General features: G+C 44.5%; 1 protein-coding gene and 1 long non-coding RNA gene across 2 annotated transcripts in view; both read left to right on the top strand.

The window, feature by feature from the left end:
* Window positions 1-19,162, top strand: part of LOC103377686 (transforming protein p68/c-ets-1-like) — a 34,840-nt gene that overhangs the window by 8,115 nt on the left and 7,563 nt on the right. Inside the window, exons 4-8 of the mRNA XM_025055208.1 lie at window positions 16,671-16,790; window positions 16,881-17,081; window positions 17,331-17,408; window positions 17,743-17,985; window positions 19,045-19,156. Coding sequence (XP_024910976.1) covers window positions 16,671-16,790; window positions 16,881-17,081; window positions 17,331-17,408; window positions 17,743-17,985; window positions 19,045-19,156 — 754 coding nt within the window. The remainder of the gene's footprint in view (window positions 1-16,670; window positions 16,791-16,880; window positions 17,082-17,330; window positions 17,409-17,742; window positions 17,986-19,044; window positions 19,157-19,162) is intronic.
* Window positions 6,545-13,650, top strand: LOC112486910 (uncharacterized). Its single transcript, XR_003049483.1, has 2 exons — window positions 6,545-7,213; window positions 7,262-13,650. It is a non-coding gene; the product is annotated as an uncharacterized LOC112486910 (long non-coding RNA).

The raw sequence follows: 19,162 nt of genomic DNA, 5'->3' as shown, positions 1-19,162 counted from the left end.
GAACAGAGAGAGAGGAGTGGGTGGAAGAGAGTTTTTAGGCAAGTGGACGGATGAGAAGATAAGTCACAGGACTTGGTCTGGCATGGACGGGAGGAAAGGAGACGAGTGGAGTGTGGAGGCGGAGTCTTTGGGTCTATGTGTGTGTGTGTGTGTGTGTGTGTGTGCGTGGGGGGGTGCTCTTGCCTCTGATGAGGGGCACGTCCTCACGGGCGCAGGCCCATTTTTTATTTTTAAAAGTAAACAGGCAGCCTGCAGGGGTCTGGGGTTATGGGAAAGGAGGAAACAGTGATGCTAATCAGAGCAGCGCACACTTCCCCCTCCAACAATAAAACAAAACAAGAGTGGAAACACGGGAAAAACGACAGACAGATGAGGTGGAATGGACCGCAGTGGTTCCACGCTCCTACACTTTATCTGCATGGAGTGTTGATAGTTTCAAGGCGAGAGCTGTAGCACAGTTGACACACAGGGAAAAACAAGAAAAAAACCTAAAATAGGTTTTAGAATCGGACAAGTGTTTTACAAAGTTTTACAGAGGTTTTTTGTTAAAATGATGCGTTCAGTTTGTTTGACGGAGCAGGGACAGATCTGTAAACTGTGGGTTTGTGACTAAATTCTGAAATGGCAGCGGTTCCTTTCATTGCTTTAAGTTGTTTATGCAAATAAGATACAAACAAATAAGAGTGAACTGTTTGTGGTAAATTGGTTCAGACATCTGATGACTTCAGTGACTTTTCACATTTGTTTTACAGATCGATAGACGTTTATTAATCCCTCGGGAGTTCCCTACGGGAAATTAAGGATTATTAATTCAATGGTATTTTAGTTAGTCAACAATACGGGTGACAACTCACGTTGACTAGACAGTACTTATATAATGTGTAATAATGAAGAAAATTCAATACAATTAGAAAAGAAACTTCCAGAGAAAACACTCATCTGAGTCTTACGACAGAGTAATACTTGATAACGTGGTATTTCAGGACTCTGTTCTCTGAGTACATGTGTGTAATATTTTCTGTATTTTTCCTTCGCTGCTTCTATGGTGTGAGGTTGACGCACTCGGTTCCTGTTTGCATTTGTAAATTCACCGCACTGCTACACGTTTTATTTCTAGGAAGTTCCTGTAAGTTCCTTTTTGATAAGACGGTGACTAATTAGAAAACCCTCCGCTCGGAGAACACTCAGTCCTGAAACAAATGCAATCATTGACTGGCGATGATGCAACCGAGCACAGCGTGTGTGAGCCAACGCCAGAAAGGTGGAGCTGTGATGAATCCCAGGAGAGACTTCCCCATTGTTTAAATGCCCACACCAGGGGCTTAGTAACGTTAACAGGACGTCAGTCGCCGTGAACGTCCAGTCGTTACGGTAAAGGTGACACTGTGCTCTCAGCGTCATCTTTTTTTTTCCCCCAAAATTTTTCTATTCTGACTAAACCATAATCTACATCTGTTTGACTTGAGAAGATTTGAAAACCAAATGACGTTTGTGACGGAGTGCAGTGTGTTACAGTCGTGAGCAGCAGCAGAGCTGCGTCGCAGGGAAGGGGAGGGCGGGACGACCAGAGGGAGGTACGGGAGAGGCAGGGGGACTCGTACTGTAGGGGGGGGGGGGTAATTGAATTATCTGCACAATGGAGTGATGGGGGGCACGTGGTGCCGCTAATGGAGGAAGAGATGTCCTTTTTAGTAACGCTAATTGTTCAGAAAAAGGCTGAGCCTTTGTTCAGGGGCCTGGCTGCTCAGTCATGCACACACACACACACACACACAAACACACACACGCAGAAAAAAACTACGACATGTGCACACAGGCACAAACGCACCAAAAGGTTGGAGCCGTAGGCAGAGGTGCAGCTCAGAGAAGTGGATGAAGTTAGTAAATATTGTTGACTTCCAGTGCAACAAATATATATAAAATATAATATAATATCTGGGTTGAAACGACTGGATCTTATTTTTAATTTAGTATTTTTGGGTGTTTTTTTTGGCAGTATTTGAATATTATATCAAGTACAATAAATAAGTATTCTTAAGGATTAAAGGATCATCAAGAAGGCATTTACAGAGAAATTTGCTCTTCATTGTGAGGCAACAAATGCAGCGCGTTTCTAAAGTCTGTGACTAATCCTGTGAAATAATCCTGATTTCACTACTGACCAAAATAGTTGTGATTGTTGTTGTTTTTTTTTTTTCGCAATAGAGCAGCTCGAGTAATAAGCACTGTAGGTATCTGTTACCAAACTGACACACACACACACACATATGAGAGCCCAGCCCTCTGATCTCAGCAGGAGTGAGTCCAGTCACACTGTTTTACTGTCCCACTGTCTGCTCTCTCCTCACTCTCTCTCACTGTATATATCTGTGTGTGTGTGTGTGTGTGTGTGTGTGTGTAAATGAGTGACACATTCAGTAGAAGCTAAATGCTGTCCAATCAGCCACCAGATCTGTGTTCGCTGTACGTCTACAGGTTTGAAGAAAAGTTAAAAAGAAAATAATTCTGTGCATCAACAACGTCTTGCTTCTTTCATTGGTCCATTTCTAAAAAAAAACACGAAGCATGAAAGCTGTTTATTTTTGCTTTAAAATTGTAACGTTTGATTTCAATTTTTTTTAAGGAGTTAAAGGTAAAAAAAACCCCAACACAGTTCAATGATTGACAAAAAATGTAGTGAAACCGTGTGTCAAAGCTACGCTGACGCCCGGGAGACGTGTGTTAACGTGATTCACCGTTCAGTTCGTAAAATCAGACGCTCTTTGTCGAACATCTAGCACCTGTCTCAGAACTTCTTGACTCCTCGTACTCTCGGAGGTGTGTCACTCACTCGTGTCTCTGTTGAATGAGAAAGGAAAAAAAAAAGAAGGTTAGTGGAAAGTGTACGTTTACCAGAACGGCCCAGATGCTGGTTACTCCCTGAGAGGACGCAGACTCCGCAGACAAATATCTTTTGACAGCTGAATGGATTGCTCTAAATTGAATAACCTTTCAGTTAACACTGTGAAAAGCAGCAGGTGCAACAGTTACATTCATAGTCAGGCAGCGAACACAGATGTGCCAGAGACGAGGCGGCAGAGAGCAGCCAGGAGAGCGGCGTTGACTGCAGTGAAGCTGCTAAACTGTCAGAACTGCAGCAGCAGCAGCAGCAGCAGCAGCAGCAGCAGCAGGTGAAGAAACAGGACATTCAAACCAGAACCTGAAGAAACTGGGACACGTTGCACGTTTGTCGCATAGTTTTTGGTTGGTTGGAAATTCTTCTCTTATAAAGAAAATGAAATATTCTGTTTCAGCAATATTTCAGAAGTGTTTGTCGCATCGTTTTTGGTTGGTTGTCTTATGACAAGCTTAAAAAACAATTGAATGAAATATTCTGTTTCAGCAATATTTCTGCTCTCTGAGATTTTTTGTGCACTTTTTGTGTTTATTTTTTTTAAACGTGTGATGGCAGTGTCAGTGTCAGTATGTATCGATCCACTGATGAGGTCAGTCGGTGTGGCTGTAGGTTTTTTCCGACTGGAGTTCAGCATCTCTGGGTCGACCAGGTGTTTTAACCGACATTTATTTCAACAAGGAGACAGTGTTTTTAACTGCAACATATTGAAATTGGTGTCAAAGCTCTGCTCACTTTCTGTCTACTTTTTAATGCTTATAGTCTTATTTATTTCTTGGCTACTGTGACGGCGGTGTCCAAACTGTGGTTTACCCACACACTGTAAGTCACCCTTTTTCCCTGTCTTGAGTTTGTGGCTTAATTATGCAAACCCAACCTAAAGAAGTACGGGTCTGGTACCCAGTATCGTTACGATGTTACTTGTACTAAATACCACGTTTGTTCCTAGAATATTTTAATAGCTATAAATAAAACCGTTTCTGTTTCTGGTAAATTACTGTTTCTATTAGAAACGCTTGGCATTTCAAATGTAAAGAAGAGGGAAAAAAATGGCCTGATTGAAACACTTTATGGTGACGCCAGCTTGGATATTAGTCAGCAAGACCATCAAACCTCAAATGGCCGCCCTGAGGCGCAGTGGGACCCTGGCTGGTCCTTTAAAGAACAGATATGAGAGGGTTCATTAACAGAAGACAAAGAGGTCCAGTCAGAGAGTGTGAGACACTGACTGACTGACTGACTGACTGACTGACTGAATGACTGACTGACTGAATGACTAAGAAGACGCAAGAGTTGCTCTCCTCCCCCATTCTTGTTCTCCCCCCCGTGAGGCGACTCCACTCCACTCCACTCGCAGAAGCTGCGGATACACTCTCCCAGACGAGGCTCCTATCAGGCCAGTGAAACCTGATCCTTGGCTGCTAATGGAGCCAGTGAAGTACCACCGGTTTAAAAATCCATGTGTGATCAATACGCCTGGCTCCCCGGCCTCCACCCAGATCATCCCATTTAGAAATACACCAGTACAATATAGTATCACATTATCGATCCTCAGCATAGGCTGCTCCATACGACTCACCCTGATGAGGTTGTTTATGAGGAAGTTGGAAGACGTAACAAAAGAATGGACATTTTCTTTGTTTACACCACATTTTTTGGGCCTGTTTTTTTTTTTAAGCAGTAACTTCAATCAGAGGTAGTGTGAAAATGACTGTTAAATGATGTTATATGCCTCCCCTCCTCACTCCCGCCCCCTCCGCTCCCCCTCACTGTGGGAAGTTTTCCTTGTTGGCAGAGGTTTGGAGCGTTATTGTGGCTAAAACGCCCAGTCATTCTCCCATCATTGTATTTTTCCACGGCGGTGAAACTATTGATTTGATTTCCAGTAAGGCACTGTCATTGTACCTGCTCACGGAGATAAGGCCGGATAATTGTACCTTCAACCTTTGAGTCTGGCAGTCCTTAATATTCCTTTATAAACCCAAGACATAACCTACTTTTCTCTGAGGAGTCGTCTGTTTTTTTATGAAGGGTCGGTTACTTTGAATTGATGAGAAAAAGGTGAAGAGGAAACAACCAGAGGTGTTTATGAGCTTGAGTTACATGTTATGAGGGAACCTGGACGTGGAGAACATGAGGAACACACAGCTCAGCTGAAAACCATGGTCGTTCAGACAAACACACACTGTTTATGTCGCTCTATTTTAGGATCAGAGCCGTCTCCTCCTCACAGCTTTTTGCTCTCCTCAGAGAATCTTCATTGTTTTATCTACCTATCAGCGTGTAAAGACATATAATTCGCTGAAACACTCTGGTGTTGGTCGTTTCCTTCGGGGAATCTCGTCGACGGCTATTTTTGTAGCTAATTAATGACTGTTATTCCTGCGCTGTGATAGGACGGCCCTTCATGAATGAACGTACTGCTCTGAATCTGTTAATATTCCAGCTCTGCCTCCTTTAATGTGGTGAACGGTTCTCATATCTGCGCCGTGATTTTCACCCCACTGATGTGAAATGTGAGTAATTTGCGGGAACGTGTAAACTCACGGTGACGTAGGTTAAAGGGTCCTGGCATGAGAGGTGTGGAGGAATCGATGAGTGAATGAATGAGTGTGAATGTGTGTGTGTGTGTGTCTCTGAATGAGTGTGGTTGTGAATGAGTGTAAATGTGTGTGTGAGTGTGTGTGGCCTTATGTTTTTATCGTAATTTGTCAGTTTTTAGGATCATTTCTGTTGAATGACCCTGACATCACTACGTGTTCTAAAATACAATAATATGGACCGGAAATAGAAAAACTTTGTTTTTATGTTCAAAGCAGTGGTCTTCTTCAGGGGGTCCGCAACCCCCATGTGGTTCATAGAGGTACTGCTGGGGGTTGTATTTTTTTTTTTTTGGTAGTTTCTTTTAAATTATGCGTATGCTAATATGACAAGGTATTTTTTTTCAATGTATTTGACACCCAGTTTAATATAAAACAAATATATATATAAAATAAATAAATAAATAATATAAATAAAATAGGGGATCCCTGCTTCGTGCTTGGTTTAAAGAGCTTTTAACGCCCCTGTCCTAAAGCCTGGCGGGCGGGTAAGAATATAGACTACGATAGAATAAATGTGAGTTTACGTCCTAGCAAGAATGTGAATGCCTCACAAGAAAGTCAACCGGCAAGTCAGCCTCTCACACACGCACACACGCCAACTAACACCGCCCCCCCGGAGCTGTCGTCGGCGCTCGGTCTGTGTGCAATGCAACGCCCATCGCCACAGACAGAGGAAGGAGTGAGAGAGTGAGTGAGTGAGTTAGAAAGAACGAGGAAAGGAGGGAGCGCGTACATGTACCGGAGAGAGAGGGAGAGAGAGAAAGAAAGAAAGAGAGGGAATACGAGGCAGATAGAGTTAAAAAAGAAACTCAGTTTACCAACGGCCTAAAAGAAGGGCACTTGAATCGACCAGGTCGTCTGAGGAGGACAAGAATTCCACTCTTATTCCGTGTGGTGTTTTTTTTTCATATATATAATTTGGGGGCGTTAGAAATAAGGACAGGGACGCGGCGTTTATCAATCACAGCGATCTGATGATCATGACGGCAGCTGTCGATATGAAACCGACGTTAACCATCATAAAGTCTGAAAAAATGGACGGTGAGTATTTTCTTTTTTCTTTTTTTTCTTTCTGTCATCAGTCAGAGATTCGCGCGTTAACGTGAGTTGTTTGTTTGTTTGTTTTTTTGCTGTATGTTTGTCCCGTTGTTGTCAACTGACGGACTGACGTTATAACAGAGACTCAAGTGCTGGGTCGATCACAGGGACATAACGTTCTGATATGTCAAGTGTGAAGACGCGGTTGCTCAATATTGGACAGCACTCGTGGAGAATTACACGCCTGAGGGTTTACACACTGTTGGAAACGGTCCATCCTTCATGTTCGTGTATTTATGTGTGTAGTTGTTGTTGAATGAATCAGACGATTAACCGTGTGGGGAAACGAACTTCCCTTTAAGTTTTAATTTGCAGTTTGTCCTTTTTCAATTCAGTTGTAGAAGTGAATTATCCTCAGTGTAATGACAAGACAACATGGTACAGCGGGTTTATTCAGTGTTAAATGCCTGTGTTTTGATTTTCTGTCTCTGTTTTAACACTGATGACTTTTTCAGATTCAGACTCTGTCAGTTTTGAACATTATCTCTTTTTTTTTCACATGAAGATCCATCACATTCGGGGCCTTTTGCCCACCTGAGAACCCCTGTCTGACCTTTATGTAGGAGTCAAACTCTGGGAGACACGTTTCCTTTTTTATTTTTTGCCCAGCTGGCATTAGGTACAAGCAGCTTATGTAGGAGTCAAACTCTTGCCCAGCTGGCATTAGGTACAAGCAGTGGTACCACAGCCCCCCCCCCTTCTCTCCTCCCCCCACTTCAACCCCTCCTCGGTGGTCAAAAGCTGACTTTCCAGAGGGGATGAGAGACAGACTGAGGTGATGAATCTGCAGAAGTGTGGCTCGCCTCTATGACCCCGCTGCCTGGAAGACTTGGCGTGCTCCAGGGGTAGTCCAGGGCACGGGCAGAAGAGCCCACAAAACTCAGCTGTGTTTGCATTGGGCTTTTAAACTTAAGGTGGTTTCACTTCTCCTTTTCACTTGGACACACACACTCACACACTCACACACTTGAGGTTCACAATGGTAGCATGTTTGGATGATTTGCATTAAGCAGCCGTCTGCTTCAGTTAATCCCCCTGTGCTTTTGAAGCTCAGGTGGCGCTAAGTCTGTTAGTGAAACACAAACAGTGCTGATGCATCATGGAAATGTGATACTAATTACCAGTGCTCATCTACAATAGGGCCTTGAGTCACCACGTTAACCGCCATCTCCTCGCCGTTTGTACCTGCAGAGCTGAGATTGTAATACACACACACACACACACACACACATCTCACAGACGTACATAAAAGGTGCTGACTGCGGCAGTTAAGTTGCTAAAGTGCCGCGCTATCTTGCAAAACCATTTCGCAATGCTCGCCCCTGCTCTTGCTTACATGGGTGCATTCAGGTCAAGTTCATGCTCTGAAGAAGCGGTTCACAGCCTCACACACACACAGAGACACACAACCACACACAGACACACACCACTTTCTTTCTCACACAGAAACTTTGCATATTTTTTTTTCTTACAACACATACTGGAAATATGTAGCTTCAATTTCCCTCTTATTAATGTTTGAAGCTGCATTTGTTTTTGTTAACAAACAACTGTTAAGCTGCACCACGTGTATTCATGTGGCAGTTAAAGCAGAGCTGCGTTAGAGCTGTCAGAAAACAAGACAACCTTTTTCTAGCTCGAAACACCTGCAACCGCAGCACATGCATATGCACATGCTCTTTGAACAGGCGGCAGTGGTTCCCAGCCCGCCCCACGGGTTTGTTTGTTTTCCCTAGTGCAACCAAAGAGCAGTCAGTGTCAGCTGTCCATACGTCCGTCCTCCCGTCCTCCCGTCCTCCCTCTCTTCATCGGAGGTAATTCCCTCTAAGGAGCTCACACTCTGCCGGGGTCAGAGTTCCACTCAAACAACACTCCTAATGTTCCAGCGGGCTTTCATTCCACTTTTGAAAGTTGTAGCAGTGGAGCCCACCAGGATCTTGGTAGCATATTATCATGTCAGTCACGTAGCCGTAACAAAATGGCGATACGATACAAAGACGTGTTTGGGAAGATATGAGACAAGGTTAGGTAACTGCAAAAAGGTATGTTTATTTTGTGACATTAGGAGAATACGTTAGTAAATAAATTAGGTAGGAGTGTAGAAGAAAAACACTACGCTAGTATGACCAAGATGGCAACGACCTGCCGAATAATATTTAAATGAGCTGTCAAGCGGTTCTTGTCGGTTTGAGTGTCTCGTCCACTTTCAATCTGTGTTCCTTAGGTCAGGGTTGAGTGACTGACAAGAATGTAAGGGAGGCCATGCCCCGCTGGGTGGCATGCATACCGGCATAGAGTAGGCCTGTGGGGGGGAGTCTGATGTTTTTTATCTGATCAAAAAGCTGCTGTTTGTCATAAACACCGTGATTTATGCCTCTGTCAGGGGCCTTTATCTGGCATCTTGTTCCATCGTAGGTTCTATGTACGCGGGCTGCGACGTACAAAAGTTCTGTTGAAAGAGTTCCTTCACAGCGTATTTCCGAGGAGCCTCCTGCGTCGGTGCCGTGTGGGTACAGGGAGTTACATAAGGCTTTTTCATGGTTTTTGCATGGCTTTGTTTGTGTCAGCACACCTTCAGGAGTGCAGGGTATATATGTGTGTGTGTCAGTGTTTGACTGTGCCTGGTTGGCAGCTGTGCAAACACTGTTTGGGTGATCCAGGCTCCTCCTGATGTGGCATGTGCATGGATGGTACCAGGCAGAGCAAAACTGGTCAGTGTCAAACTCGTTCACTGAGCCAGGGAAACCATATCAGTGTGTGTTTGACCCTGTTCTGTCCAAAATAGAGCGTCGGCGAATCGATCACCTTCTCTTTGTTTCTCTTTCTGCCCATTCATGTGTGTTACAACACATCGGTCGGTCCTTCAGTTCAACCTGTGTGTCAATAATTGTTCCTCTCGCTTATCAGATTTTGTTGCCCGTAACAACATCAAATTATTACAGTGCGTGGGTCCCACCTTGATGCCAACCTAACTAACACACGCCTTAATGGTCCTTTATGACGCTTAGTCATACGCTGCAGCGTGTTAGCACTGGAAACAGCGGCGTCCTAAATCGCAAGCACATGGTTGAATGGAGGGGGAGATGTTTCAAGGTGAAGTTGAATATGACGGTAATAAATATCACTAAATATGAATCTGAATTCAAACCGGAGGTTGTCCCTTTCCAAATAATTATTGCACAAAAGCTTTTGATTTCACTTGGAGTCCACATGAAAGCCCCCCACCAAAACAAAGGAAATATGTTCTCTGGGCAGGGATATAAAGCATTAACCAGCTTTTTGTAGAGGGGAAAAAGTGTAATCACTCACTCACTCACACGGTCCCTCCTCTTTCTCTCTTCTGTGTCCACACCTTTCTGCAGGCCGCATGAGTTTTTTTCTGGACACCTTGATGTGGTATTGAGTGAGTTCCTAAGTAGTGCACTTTGTCCCATCCCCATTCATCTCTTCCTAGTAATCCCTGAGTCATGGCATGGAACGCCTGCCTCACCACATGCCACTACTAGCTGTCCGACTTCACGTCTGCTTCACTCGCTTACTGGTTTTGAGTTCATGCCTCCTTGCTCACATTATCTTTCTTTCTCTTTTTTAGACTGTTAGCTGTAGCGCTACCTACAGTCGAATGACAACTCTGCCAATTTCATAATCAGTCGTTAAAAAAGGCTGCATGTTCACCTCAGACGTCCCTCTGTCTACAACACGGCCACGCCACTCGTTTTGTTCGCTTTATGTTTCTTCCCCTTGTTGTTCTCTTTCTGTGTATTTGCTGCTCGCCACCTGGTTCTGGGGTCGGTATTGCGTGCTGCTTTTGTAATCAGGACAACAAATGGGACCCAGCTACGGATTTTATGTGTATCAGACCTGCAGGAGCAGCAGCACCAGAGCTGTGCAGATTGTTTGGCCAACGGAAGAAAAGAATGATGTGGGCGGGAGGCTCTGTTGTGTAGGTGTTATTCTCTGGGACTAATGAAGAGTTGGGACCTGATGACTGACTGGGATGGGATGTGCGTTGTTTTGTCTTTTGTTTTTTAGCCTGGTTGTCGGTGGAGATGGTGTTAGAACAACATCACTATTGTCTGCTTAATAAACTCAGGTGGTGAAATACCGTAGTTTGACCTCCAAATATTCTTTAAACGGCAACTGAACCACAGAGTGGAATTTTTTCACTTGATGTTATATGACCACTGCTCTCACCCTGACCTCTCCTTAGAGCTGAGTTTCGAGCACATCTTTTGACGTCCAGTCATTGTTTAAAGATCTGAGTCATTCCCTGACTGTACTCATGTCTGGTCTGTTCCAACAGAAACGTAGAGAGATGTGAAAAAAAGGCAGGGCAATTTATTGACTTTCATATTCCTGAAGATATTTTCAATTTTCCTTTTGCGCAGAATTAAAAGAAAAGAGAGTTTGATTTTCTTTTTCGGTCTTCTTTCTTCCTTGAGCTTAAAATAGACTAGTAATTCATCCTTCTGATCTGAGATAATTTTTCAGCTTACACCCAAAGTCATTTTTGGTCACATTAGAGCAAAACAAGAAAGTCGTGAGAAGCACATTAGCGATTGTAAAACAGAGGTGGAATGCAAGGCACGCAACATGAAAACACTGTGGTCTTGGGGAGGGGGGGTGTGGGGGTGGGGGGTTATTTGTTAAGTATCCATCTGTCGTCCATAGCTTGCCTTCAAAACAGTCCTACGTACTGTACAGTATGTATGATGGATAATGAGAGCCAGGCATCACAGGACAAAAGAGATTCACATATTACACAGGACCGTAAATGTGTGTCTGTGTGTGAAAAAAAAACAGCCCATGAATTTACACTTGCATGAAGATCCTGGTTGTGGAATGCATCCGTTTGGACTAAACGGGGCAGGCACCATGTTTTCTGGAAAAAATGCTACATAGAGAGTAAACTGTTTGTCAGATATGTCATGTGTTTGGTTTAATGCCTAAACAGTCGCCCCAGAGCATCTCCTGTCTGTTTACAACATGGACGCAGCCCAGGAGGGGCAGCTAGCTTTGGTTATAGCTAGGCTTGGACATGCACACACACACACACACACACACATACGGTCGAGTGTGTGAATGAAATAGATGGTAACAAATATGTATACTGTAAATATTTGACATATCCTCTCCTTACATTTGTGTGTGATTTGTCTAAACTTTTCCCCCAATAATTATCTGGCTGACTTTAAAAAATAATGGAGAACTTAAAGGTTGTGCAATTGGTTCTTGTGAAAAGGCAGTGCTGTTTTTTAACATGTAATACTTGAGGCACATCTAAGATCTAGATGATTTCACACTGTTTAGCATGAGTAAAAGAACAAATATTCAGATATAAAAAAAAGATCACACACATAAATCCTTGTTTGTTTCTATTCCACTCATTTTGCTGTAAAAGATTATAAACACTGATTTTTATTTTTTAATTTTTGCAAAATGTGTTTATTCTCTGTCTGGGATGACATAAAATATCATTTCTAAATCCAAACTAATGTCATATCCAGCTCTTAGACCTTGGCATAAACAGCACAGTTAATGCACTTTAGCGTCATAAGCTAATATGATTTCAGAGATGGAGGAAGGGAAAGAAAAAAGACAGCAGTGGGGTATCAGTCTCACTCATTGTCTGCTGCTGTAGCCAGTGTGTCTGAGGCGGCGATCGTCCTGGACACAGACCATGTCAGTGGTGGTACAGCTGCTCTGGTCCACTGTGGTGCTCACGGATGGCCTGAAGGCAGTGGTGAGAATTAAACCAGTGTTTCTGAACTGTTTTCAGTCTTCACTGGATCTTCCTGGTTTATGCATGGAATCTCGTCCCTTTAACACTGTCCTGATTGAAGCGGGCTCGGGTCAAAGTTTGGTCGGGTTTTTTTTTTTTTTTTTTTTACACTTTCTCGCCCCATGCCTTACACATCTATTCCTGGCTCACTGGCATTGAGATGGAAATCTAAACAGCGGAGCAGCTGGATGAACAAGCGGCCCTCTCAAAAACCAGACTGCCACCCTGGTCCTTCTCCTGCTCTGCAGCAACCCTCCGCAACCACTTTATCACCCACTGGTGTTGAATAGGCCCCCTTCATGTTGGTGGAGTTTATGACCCTGCATTCTCAGACCTAGCGTTCAGATAAAAATCTCCTTCAAATGCATTCTCAGAAACCACTGACACCTCTGACCTGATGTATGTCGGCGGTTCAGGATTAAAGAGATGATTAGAACGGCCCTGGCAAGAAGCCAAGACCATTTTGTTTTTGTTTCTTTCCTTTTCTACGCCTTGCTTTGATGCTACAGATCTGTTTGCTCTGAACATATAGAAAAATACTGCAGAGTCAGTGGTGTAACTTTAATGACCTCACCTTTCATAGGAAGTGACTGCAGGAGATTGACTTACAAAAAGGAAACATGTAAAACTGTTAGCTTTCAACACCATACCATTCGACCTGTCAGTTGAACTTCTTAGTAGTATTTATAGATTTGTTGTGTAATAGGTACAACGTTGTCCCTTAGTCTTAGGGCCCGCTTGCTTGTTGTGCTTGTCTTGTTGCATCACTCTGTGTGGAGGCAGCAGTCTAGGCTTTATGAATGAACGAGTCTCCGCCAAAGGCTGGGAGATGGCACGGATCCCACTGTGATGTCACTCCAGAGACCAGGAGAAGAGAGGCAGCTTCATAAGACCTCCCCTTCATTCATCTCTCTCCACTCTCCGTGCGGATCTTTTTCTCTTTTGCTCTCCCTCGGTGCCCACCCCCAGTTCTCTGTCCCGTGATGGGTTCGTATTACAGATCGGTGACTCACTTACCCGCTCACCCCTCCCTTTTGCCTCTTAATGTACATTATCACCCCTCACCCACCATGATGCTCCCATGCTGTCCTCCCCTCTGGCCCTGCCCTGCCCATCCCTGTTTGTTTCATCTCCGTAGACTTTGCACCCGGCCACAAAAATCCCATTATCACACCCACGCGCTGACGTGCAGGCAGAGATGATTACTACTTTGGTACATGTTTGTGAATGTGTGGGTCAGTTGTGTAGCCAAAGGTGCCAAAAAAAAAAAAAAACTCTGCCCAAGGTGGGTTCGGACTGGGCTGAAGGGTGCACAGCCTGCTGGAGCTGTGAGAATTCCTGGGAGGAATCTCTCCATCGCACTCAGCCGACAGTCCATTTATCACGGCAGTAGGGGAGTGGCTGATCAATACTCTTTACTGTACATTTACATCCAGACAAAACATCAGACTCGTTTTTCACACAAGTCTCTTACTGAATGGATGAAACTAATTCTTCTCCATCATTACAAATCAGAGGAGTTACATGTCTCGGTCTCTTTCCACTCAGTCTCGCTATCGAAAATGCGAATGCCATAATGTTGCCCGTGATTTACACCCACTCCTACATTTCGGGGAGCTAAGTGGGTGGACTTATTTGCGGACAGATCCGCACGGTCTAATGTGGAAAGTGATGACTTGTGGATGCTCTAACTCTCAGTGCGTACCGACCATTCTGTATCTAATGGGACTCCCAGGCATTGAAATCCTATCAGGACTCCATCATTTACTAGAGATTGTCTAGAACTGAGCCGGCCCTGTGTACTAATGGACGCACACTGTGCATTAGCTTCGCCGCAGATAACTTTCATTTGCGGCATTCGCTGTGGAGCTCTATTACCGCTACAATTTTGAGTCTTGTGTTTGCCCTGCAGCGTTGCAGTGTCTTCTACTTCACGTATCCTATTTCCACTCAAAACAAAAAAAAAGTTCAGTGCTGACTAAAACGTTGAGATTTTCATGTTCACAGCACAGTTGCACTAACAGACTGAGCCGAGGAGACGTTTGTTTTATTTGAAATGCACAATTCAACAACAGTTAGTAAACACAGCAGTTGAAAATCATCCCAAACATCTTAAACAAGTCCTTCCAGATTAAGAACAAAAGAAATTGCCAAAATTGCACTCCATACTTTACGTGTCTGTGTGATGGCGGTTCTCATATTTCTCTTCCACATGCCTAAATTGTATGTCTTGACTGAGATGAAGTCGAGTGTCTTTGATGGAGGATTTACTGCGAGTAAAGTGGAAGCGAGTCTGTGTGGGCAAACTCAGACTGGGGGCAGAGTTGATAAAAGCCGTTGTGGAGTGAAAGCTGTGAAAATAGTTAGAAAGCTCAGACAAACTCACCTCCGTCCAGCGTCACAAACTGCTGCGTTTCTCATTTGCCCTTACATCAAAGTTCAGACTGCCTAAGCCCGCGTCCCATCTCAGTTTGCAGCCGTTTTTTTGCAGTAGCGTGCACACATTTGGGCGCTACCATCGCTACTTAAAAGAAAAAGGAGCTCAGTTGAGGCTCAGACAGTCGTGATGTCAGGCTTTCACTTGTGTGAAGTGTTAAGGTTTGTTTTGATGTGCTGCCTGCATCTGATAGGAGTGAGCTGGGGTCGGATTTCAGATGTTTACCTTTTTTACTTTGGTCTATAAAACATAACATTCTGCTCGTTCATCGGTCGAACAAAGACTAATTTATTATTACTGGCCTTATTTCACCACATACTGTAGTGAATCATGGGTAACTTGGATGTTCTGTGCCTCGCTCTCGGTTCAAATAGGGGCAAATAGAAGCCAAAGACAGGAATGGGAACTTAAGAGACCTCATTTGTGAGAACGGCCAGACAGACATTGGTTATATGGTTTAAAAGGAGACACAGCTGCTGTGCATTCCAGACAAGGTCGCGACGTCAGCAAGTGTGGAAAACAAGCATTAACTGTATGTTGCTGCGCTGTACTGTTGGCGGATAAAACCGCCAGCCAGCAGAGATGCCAGAACATCTGGGCTCGACAAATGGCATCGCTTTTGGAGAAGTGACTCAACTTTTTTTTCTTAATAGCTCATTTGGCTCCTAGTCCTTGTTTTTGCGAAAAAAAAAAAAGGTTTTATTTGATGAATGAGGAAAACCAGCGTAACCTCATTGACCCCTGAAGCTGGCATACTTTAACCAGCTTAAGACTCAAGTCGCCCTCATGTGTTCTGTTGCCTCAGGCACACTACCCCCCAAGTTGATCACTGACTGGATGGGGCTCTAATGTCACACTGTCACTTGAATAGATCATGATATACAAGCCATCGGCCTTTGTTGTGGAACACTTCGAAACATGGGTGCCTTGGAAATTAACAGATTAAGACGTGAGGTTATTTCCAACTGTATAGAACCATTTGTGTCCATTCACAACTGTCTTGACCCATTTAGCTTTCGGCGGACTATTTTAGTGCTCGTGTCTCAGGGGTCTTTCCCATTTTTCCCTCTAATCATCCACCCAGTTTGCCCCCTCGTCCCACACTTCTGTTCTCCGGTCGATCTAATTAGATGAGTGTGAGTCATCAGGCACTGTTTAAAGCCATCAAAGGCAGCTCTGTTCTCCAGCGGGTGCCCAGTGGCTGCAAATGGAGAACAGTAAGCCCAGTGTATGTGGCTGAGACCCTCTAGACAGCCCACCCGCCGCTTCTCCCAACCACCCGCCAGCAGCTACAGTGACATCATCACCTCGTCCCCCGACCCTTGACCTCACAGAATGTTTGACCCCAGTGCTTGGTGTGGTGACAGTGGGTCTTCTGTGTAAGGGCAACTTAGGTAGACGACCAGCAGGGGCCATGGTGTCACTGGTGGTCAGTGGGCATCGCCCTCCCCCCCCACCGTGGGAGGGAGCAGTGTTTGTTATTTCATAAAATAAACTCACTTCTTTTATTGACACTTAAAATTGCCCTAAAACCACCATCTTTTGTGTACAAAAAAAACCCACAAAAAAACCCAAATAGCTATGATGTAATAACGTGGTTTTTTCTGAGCTATTGCCCCATCGTCGGGTGTTACCTCGGTATCAGAACCATCACAGTGGAGGTTTTTATTTAAATAGATGCACTGTGACATGGAGAAGGTGAAGTAATTGTCAGTTTATCGTACGTCTTTGTTTTTAACCACATTCTCTGCGTGTTTTTTTTCTTCCTAAATATATGTTTCATTTTTGGTCTATAAACAACTTATATAAAACACCTCGTTTTAGCTTTGTGTAAATATAGACATTTTTATTTTGCAGATCCAGAGTGTGGAGATGTTCCCCTGCTGACACCAGGAAGTAAAGAGATGATGTCTCAGGCTCTGAAGGCCACCTTCAGTGGCTTCACAAAGGAACAGCAGCGGCTGGGAATTCCTAAAGGTGAGAATCGGACCACGTTTACGCTGACGTATGAAAGATTACGAAAACTTTGCAGTTCAGCTCAGCTCACTCAGGTTTTCATCCTCTCAGATCCCAGACAGTGGACAGAAAACCACGTGGTCGAGTGGCTAACGTGGACAGTGAACGAGTTCAGTCTAAAGAACGTGGACTTTGACAAGTTCTGCATTAACGGAGCCAGTTTGTGTGCCATGGGCAAAGACCGCTTCCTGGACCTGGCACCGGACTTTGTGGGCGACATCCTCTGGGAACATTTAGAGATGCTCCAGAAAGGTAAAAGGCCGCACTCATTATCAGAGCAGATGACTTCAGACAGAAAACAGAGGCTAAAATGTTGCCGTTAAATCACATGTTACGAAGGAAAAAACCCTCCTCCATTCATACCAAACAGAGTGATAGAACTGTCAAACCGGAAAAGCCGTTTAGCTCAGGTCATTAATTTTTGATCATGATGGATGCAGTTACATGATACATGAAATCAATGACGAGGTCACTGACGCTCTCTATCTATTTTTCATGAAGAGGATACAAAGCATTATCCCATCAATGGATTGACCTCCAACTTCCAGGAATCTCGTTATACCTCAGACTACTTTGGCAGTAAGTACTCCCTCACTCACACCCTATGTGAATCATTTACGTTATCACGATAGGCTTTTACATGACTAAAATGTGAATGGACTTAGGGGGGTGGAGCGGGGGGGTCAGGAAGGTCACTGCATATTTCGTGTGGTAGAGGGGGTCAGGAAGGTCACTGCATATTTCAGTGTGTAAAAAAAACAAAAACAAATCTGAAAAATTCCTTTCAGTCACTTAGAGTCAAGTCTTACTTAGCATCTGACACAGGAGGGATACGAACAGCGCTCTGCTTGAGTTTGATCTGTTCCTCCTGTGCTCCTGCTCCATGCTTACTGTCTGCACTTCATGTCTTCAGGCTACGGTGTTGAGCATGCTCAGTGTGTCCCTCCTTCTGAATACTCAGAGCCTGGTTTCATCACAGAATCCTACCAGACCCTGCATCCCATCAGCTCAGAGGAACTGCTGACACTCAAGTATGAGAGTGACTACCCTGCTGTCATCCTGCGGGACACGCCCCTCAACCCCCTGCAGGGGGACTACTTCACTGTCAAGCAGGAGGTGGTGTCCCCGGACAACATGTGTGTGGGACGCATCAGAGGTGAGACAGACGTTCACAGGACATTAGAACTGATTTTCTCAGGCATGTGCGACTGAATGTTTTTCAACGTTTATTGTGCATCGAGGTGTGATGACGGCTCTGTGGCTGTACATACGTGAACGTTACAGCGCTGAAGGACCAGCCCTTCGTTGGTTTGTGGTTCGTGCAGACCTGCTTCATGCAGTCTCGGTGGCGTAAAGAGGAGAAAAAAAACCCAAATGTGTTGTTTATGTCAAAGTGATACTTGAACCGTAGCCACAGTGTCTTCACCCCCTTTTTTTTTTCGTCGCCTATTCTTTATGTAAAACAGCTCAAGTGGTGTAACCTTCATGATTTTTTTGTTCTCTGGTTTCTTGGCCTCTTTTCTTCAACTCCACTTTGAGGTTCCTGGTAAGAAGATCAAGGCGTCATCTTCAGTTAGCGAGAACTGAGTTTTCTCATTAAACTGTTTGTCTTTCAGCATTCACTGGCTCGTTTCCCACTGATAGTTTACAGAGGAATTAGGAGCAGCGTTTACATTCACAGTCACAAAACGAGCATTTTCATCTCACTAACCCTCAGCTGGATACATAAATAGCATGTGCTGAGTGCATTATACAAGCCCCCTAAAGGTGGTAGGGCATTTTCCTGCAAGGCATGAGGCCCAGCGACCACGCATCACACATACCAACTATTGGGGCGTTATGTTATAAGAGCGTTACGCTCTCCTAACGTGGGAAAGTATTTGCTAACACAACTGCTGTCCACATGTGGTCTCAATTTCACTGCACTGGGAGGATTCTTGCGTCGGTGCAGGCACTGCGTTCGCTGTCATCTGTTAATGACTCACCATTAACAGACTCCTCTTATCTTTCCCCGGGCCCAAAATAGAAAGACAATTGCGCGGCTCCTCCATTAAAAGTGAATTTGAGCTGTGTTTTCGCGAGTGAAATCATCCCTGACATCGACGCAGAATGAGATGTGGCAGAGTCGCGCTCCGGCGTGGCACCTTACGCAATTAGCACATTTCTCCCCTCTCTCGTCACTCACACACACACTCTGTTTCTTCTTCCTCCTCAGGTAAACTGGGGGGCCAGGACTCCTTCGAGAGCATCGAGAGCTTTGACAGCTGCGACAGATTAACCCAGTCGTGGAACAGCCAGTCTTCGTTCAGCAGCCTGCAGCGGGTACCGTCCCA

This window comes from Cynoglossus semilaevis, chromosome 4 (genome assembly GCF_000523025.1).
Source record: "Cynoglossus semilaevis isolate Cse_v1.0 chromosome 4, Cse_v1.0, whole genome shotgun sequence".
NCBI classification, from domain to species: Eukaryota; Metazoa; Chordata; class Actinopteri; order Pleuronectiformes; family Cynoglossidae; genus Cynoglossus; species Cynoglossus semilaevis.
The sequence above is the reverse complement of the archived record's forward strand: the minus strand, read 5'-3'. Positions and strand labels throughout refer to the sequence as shown.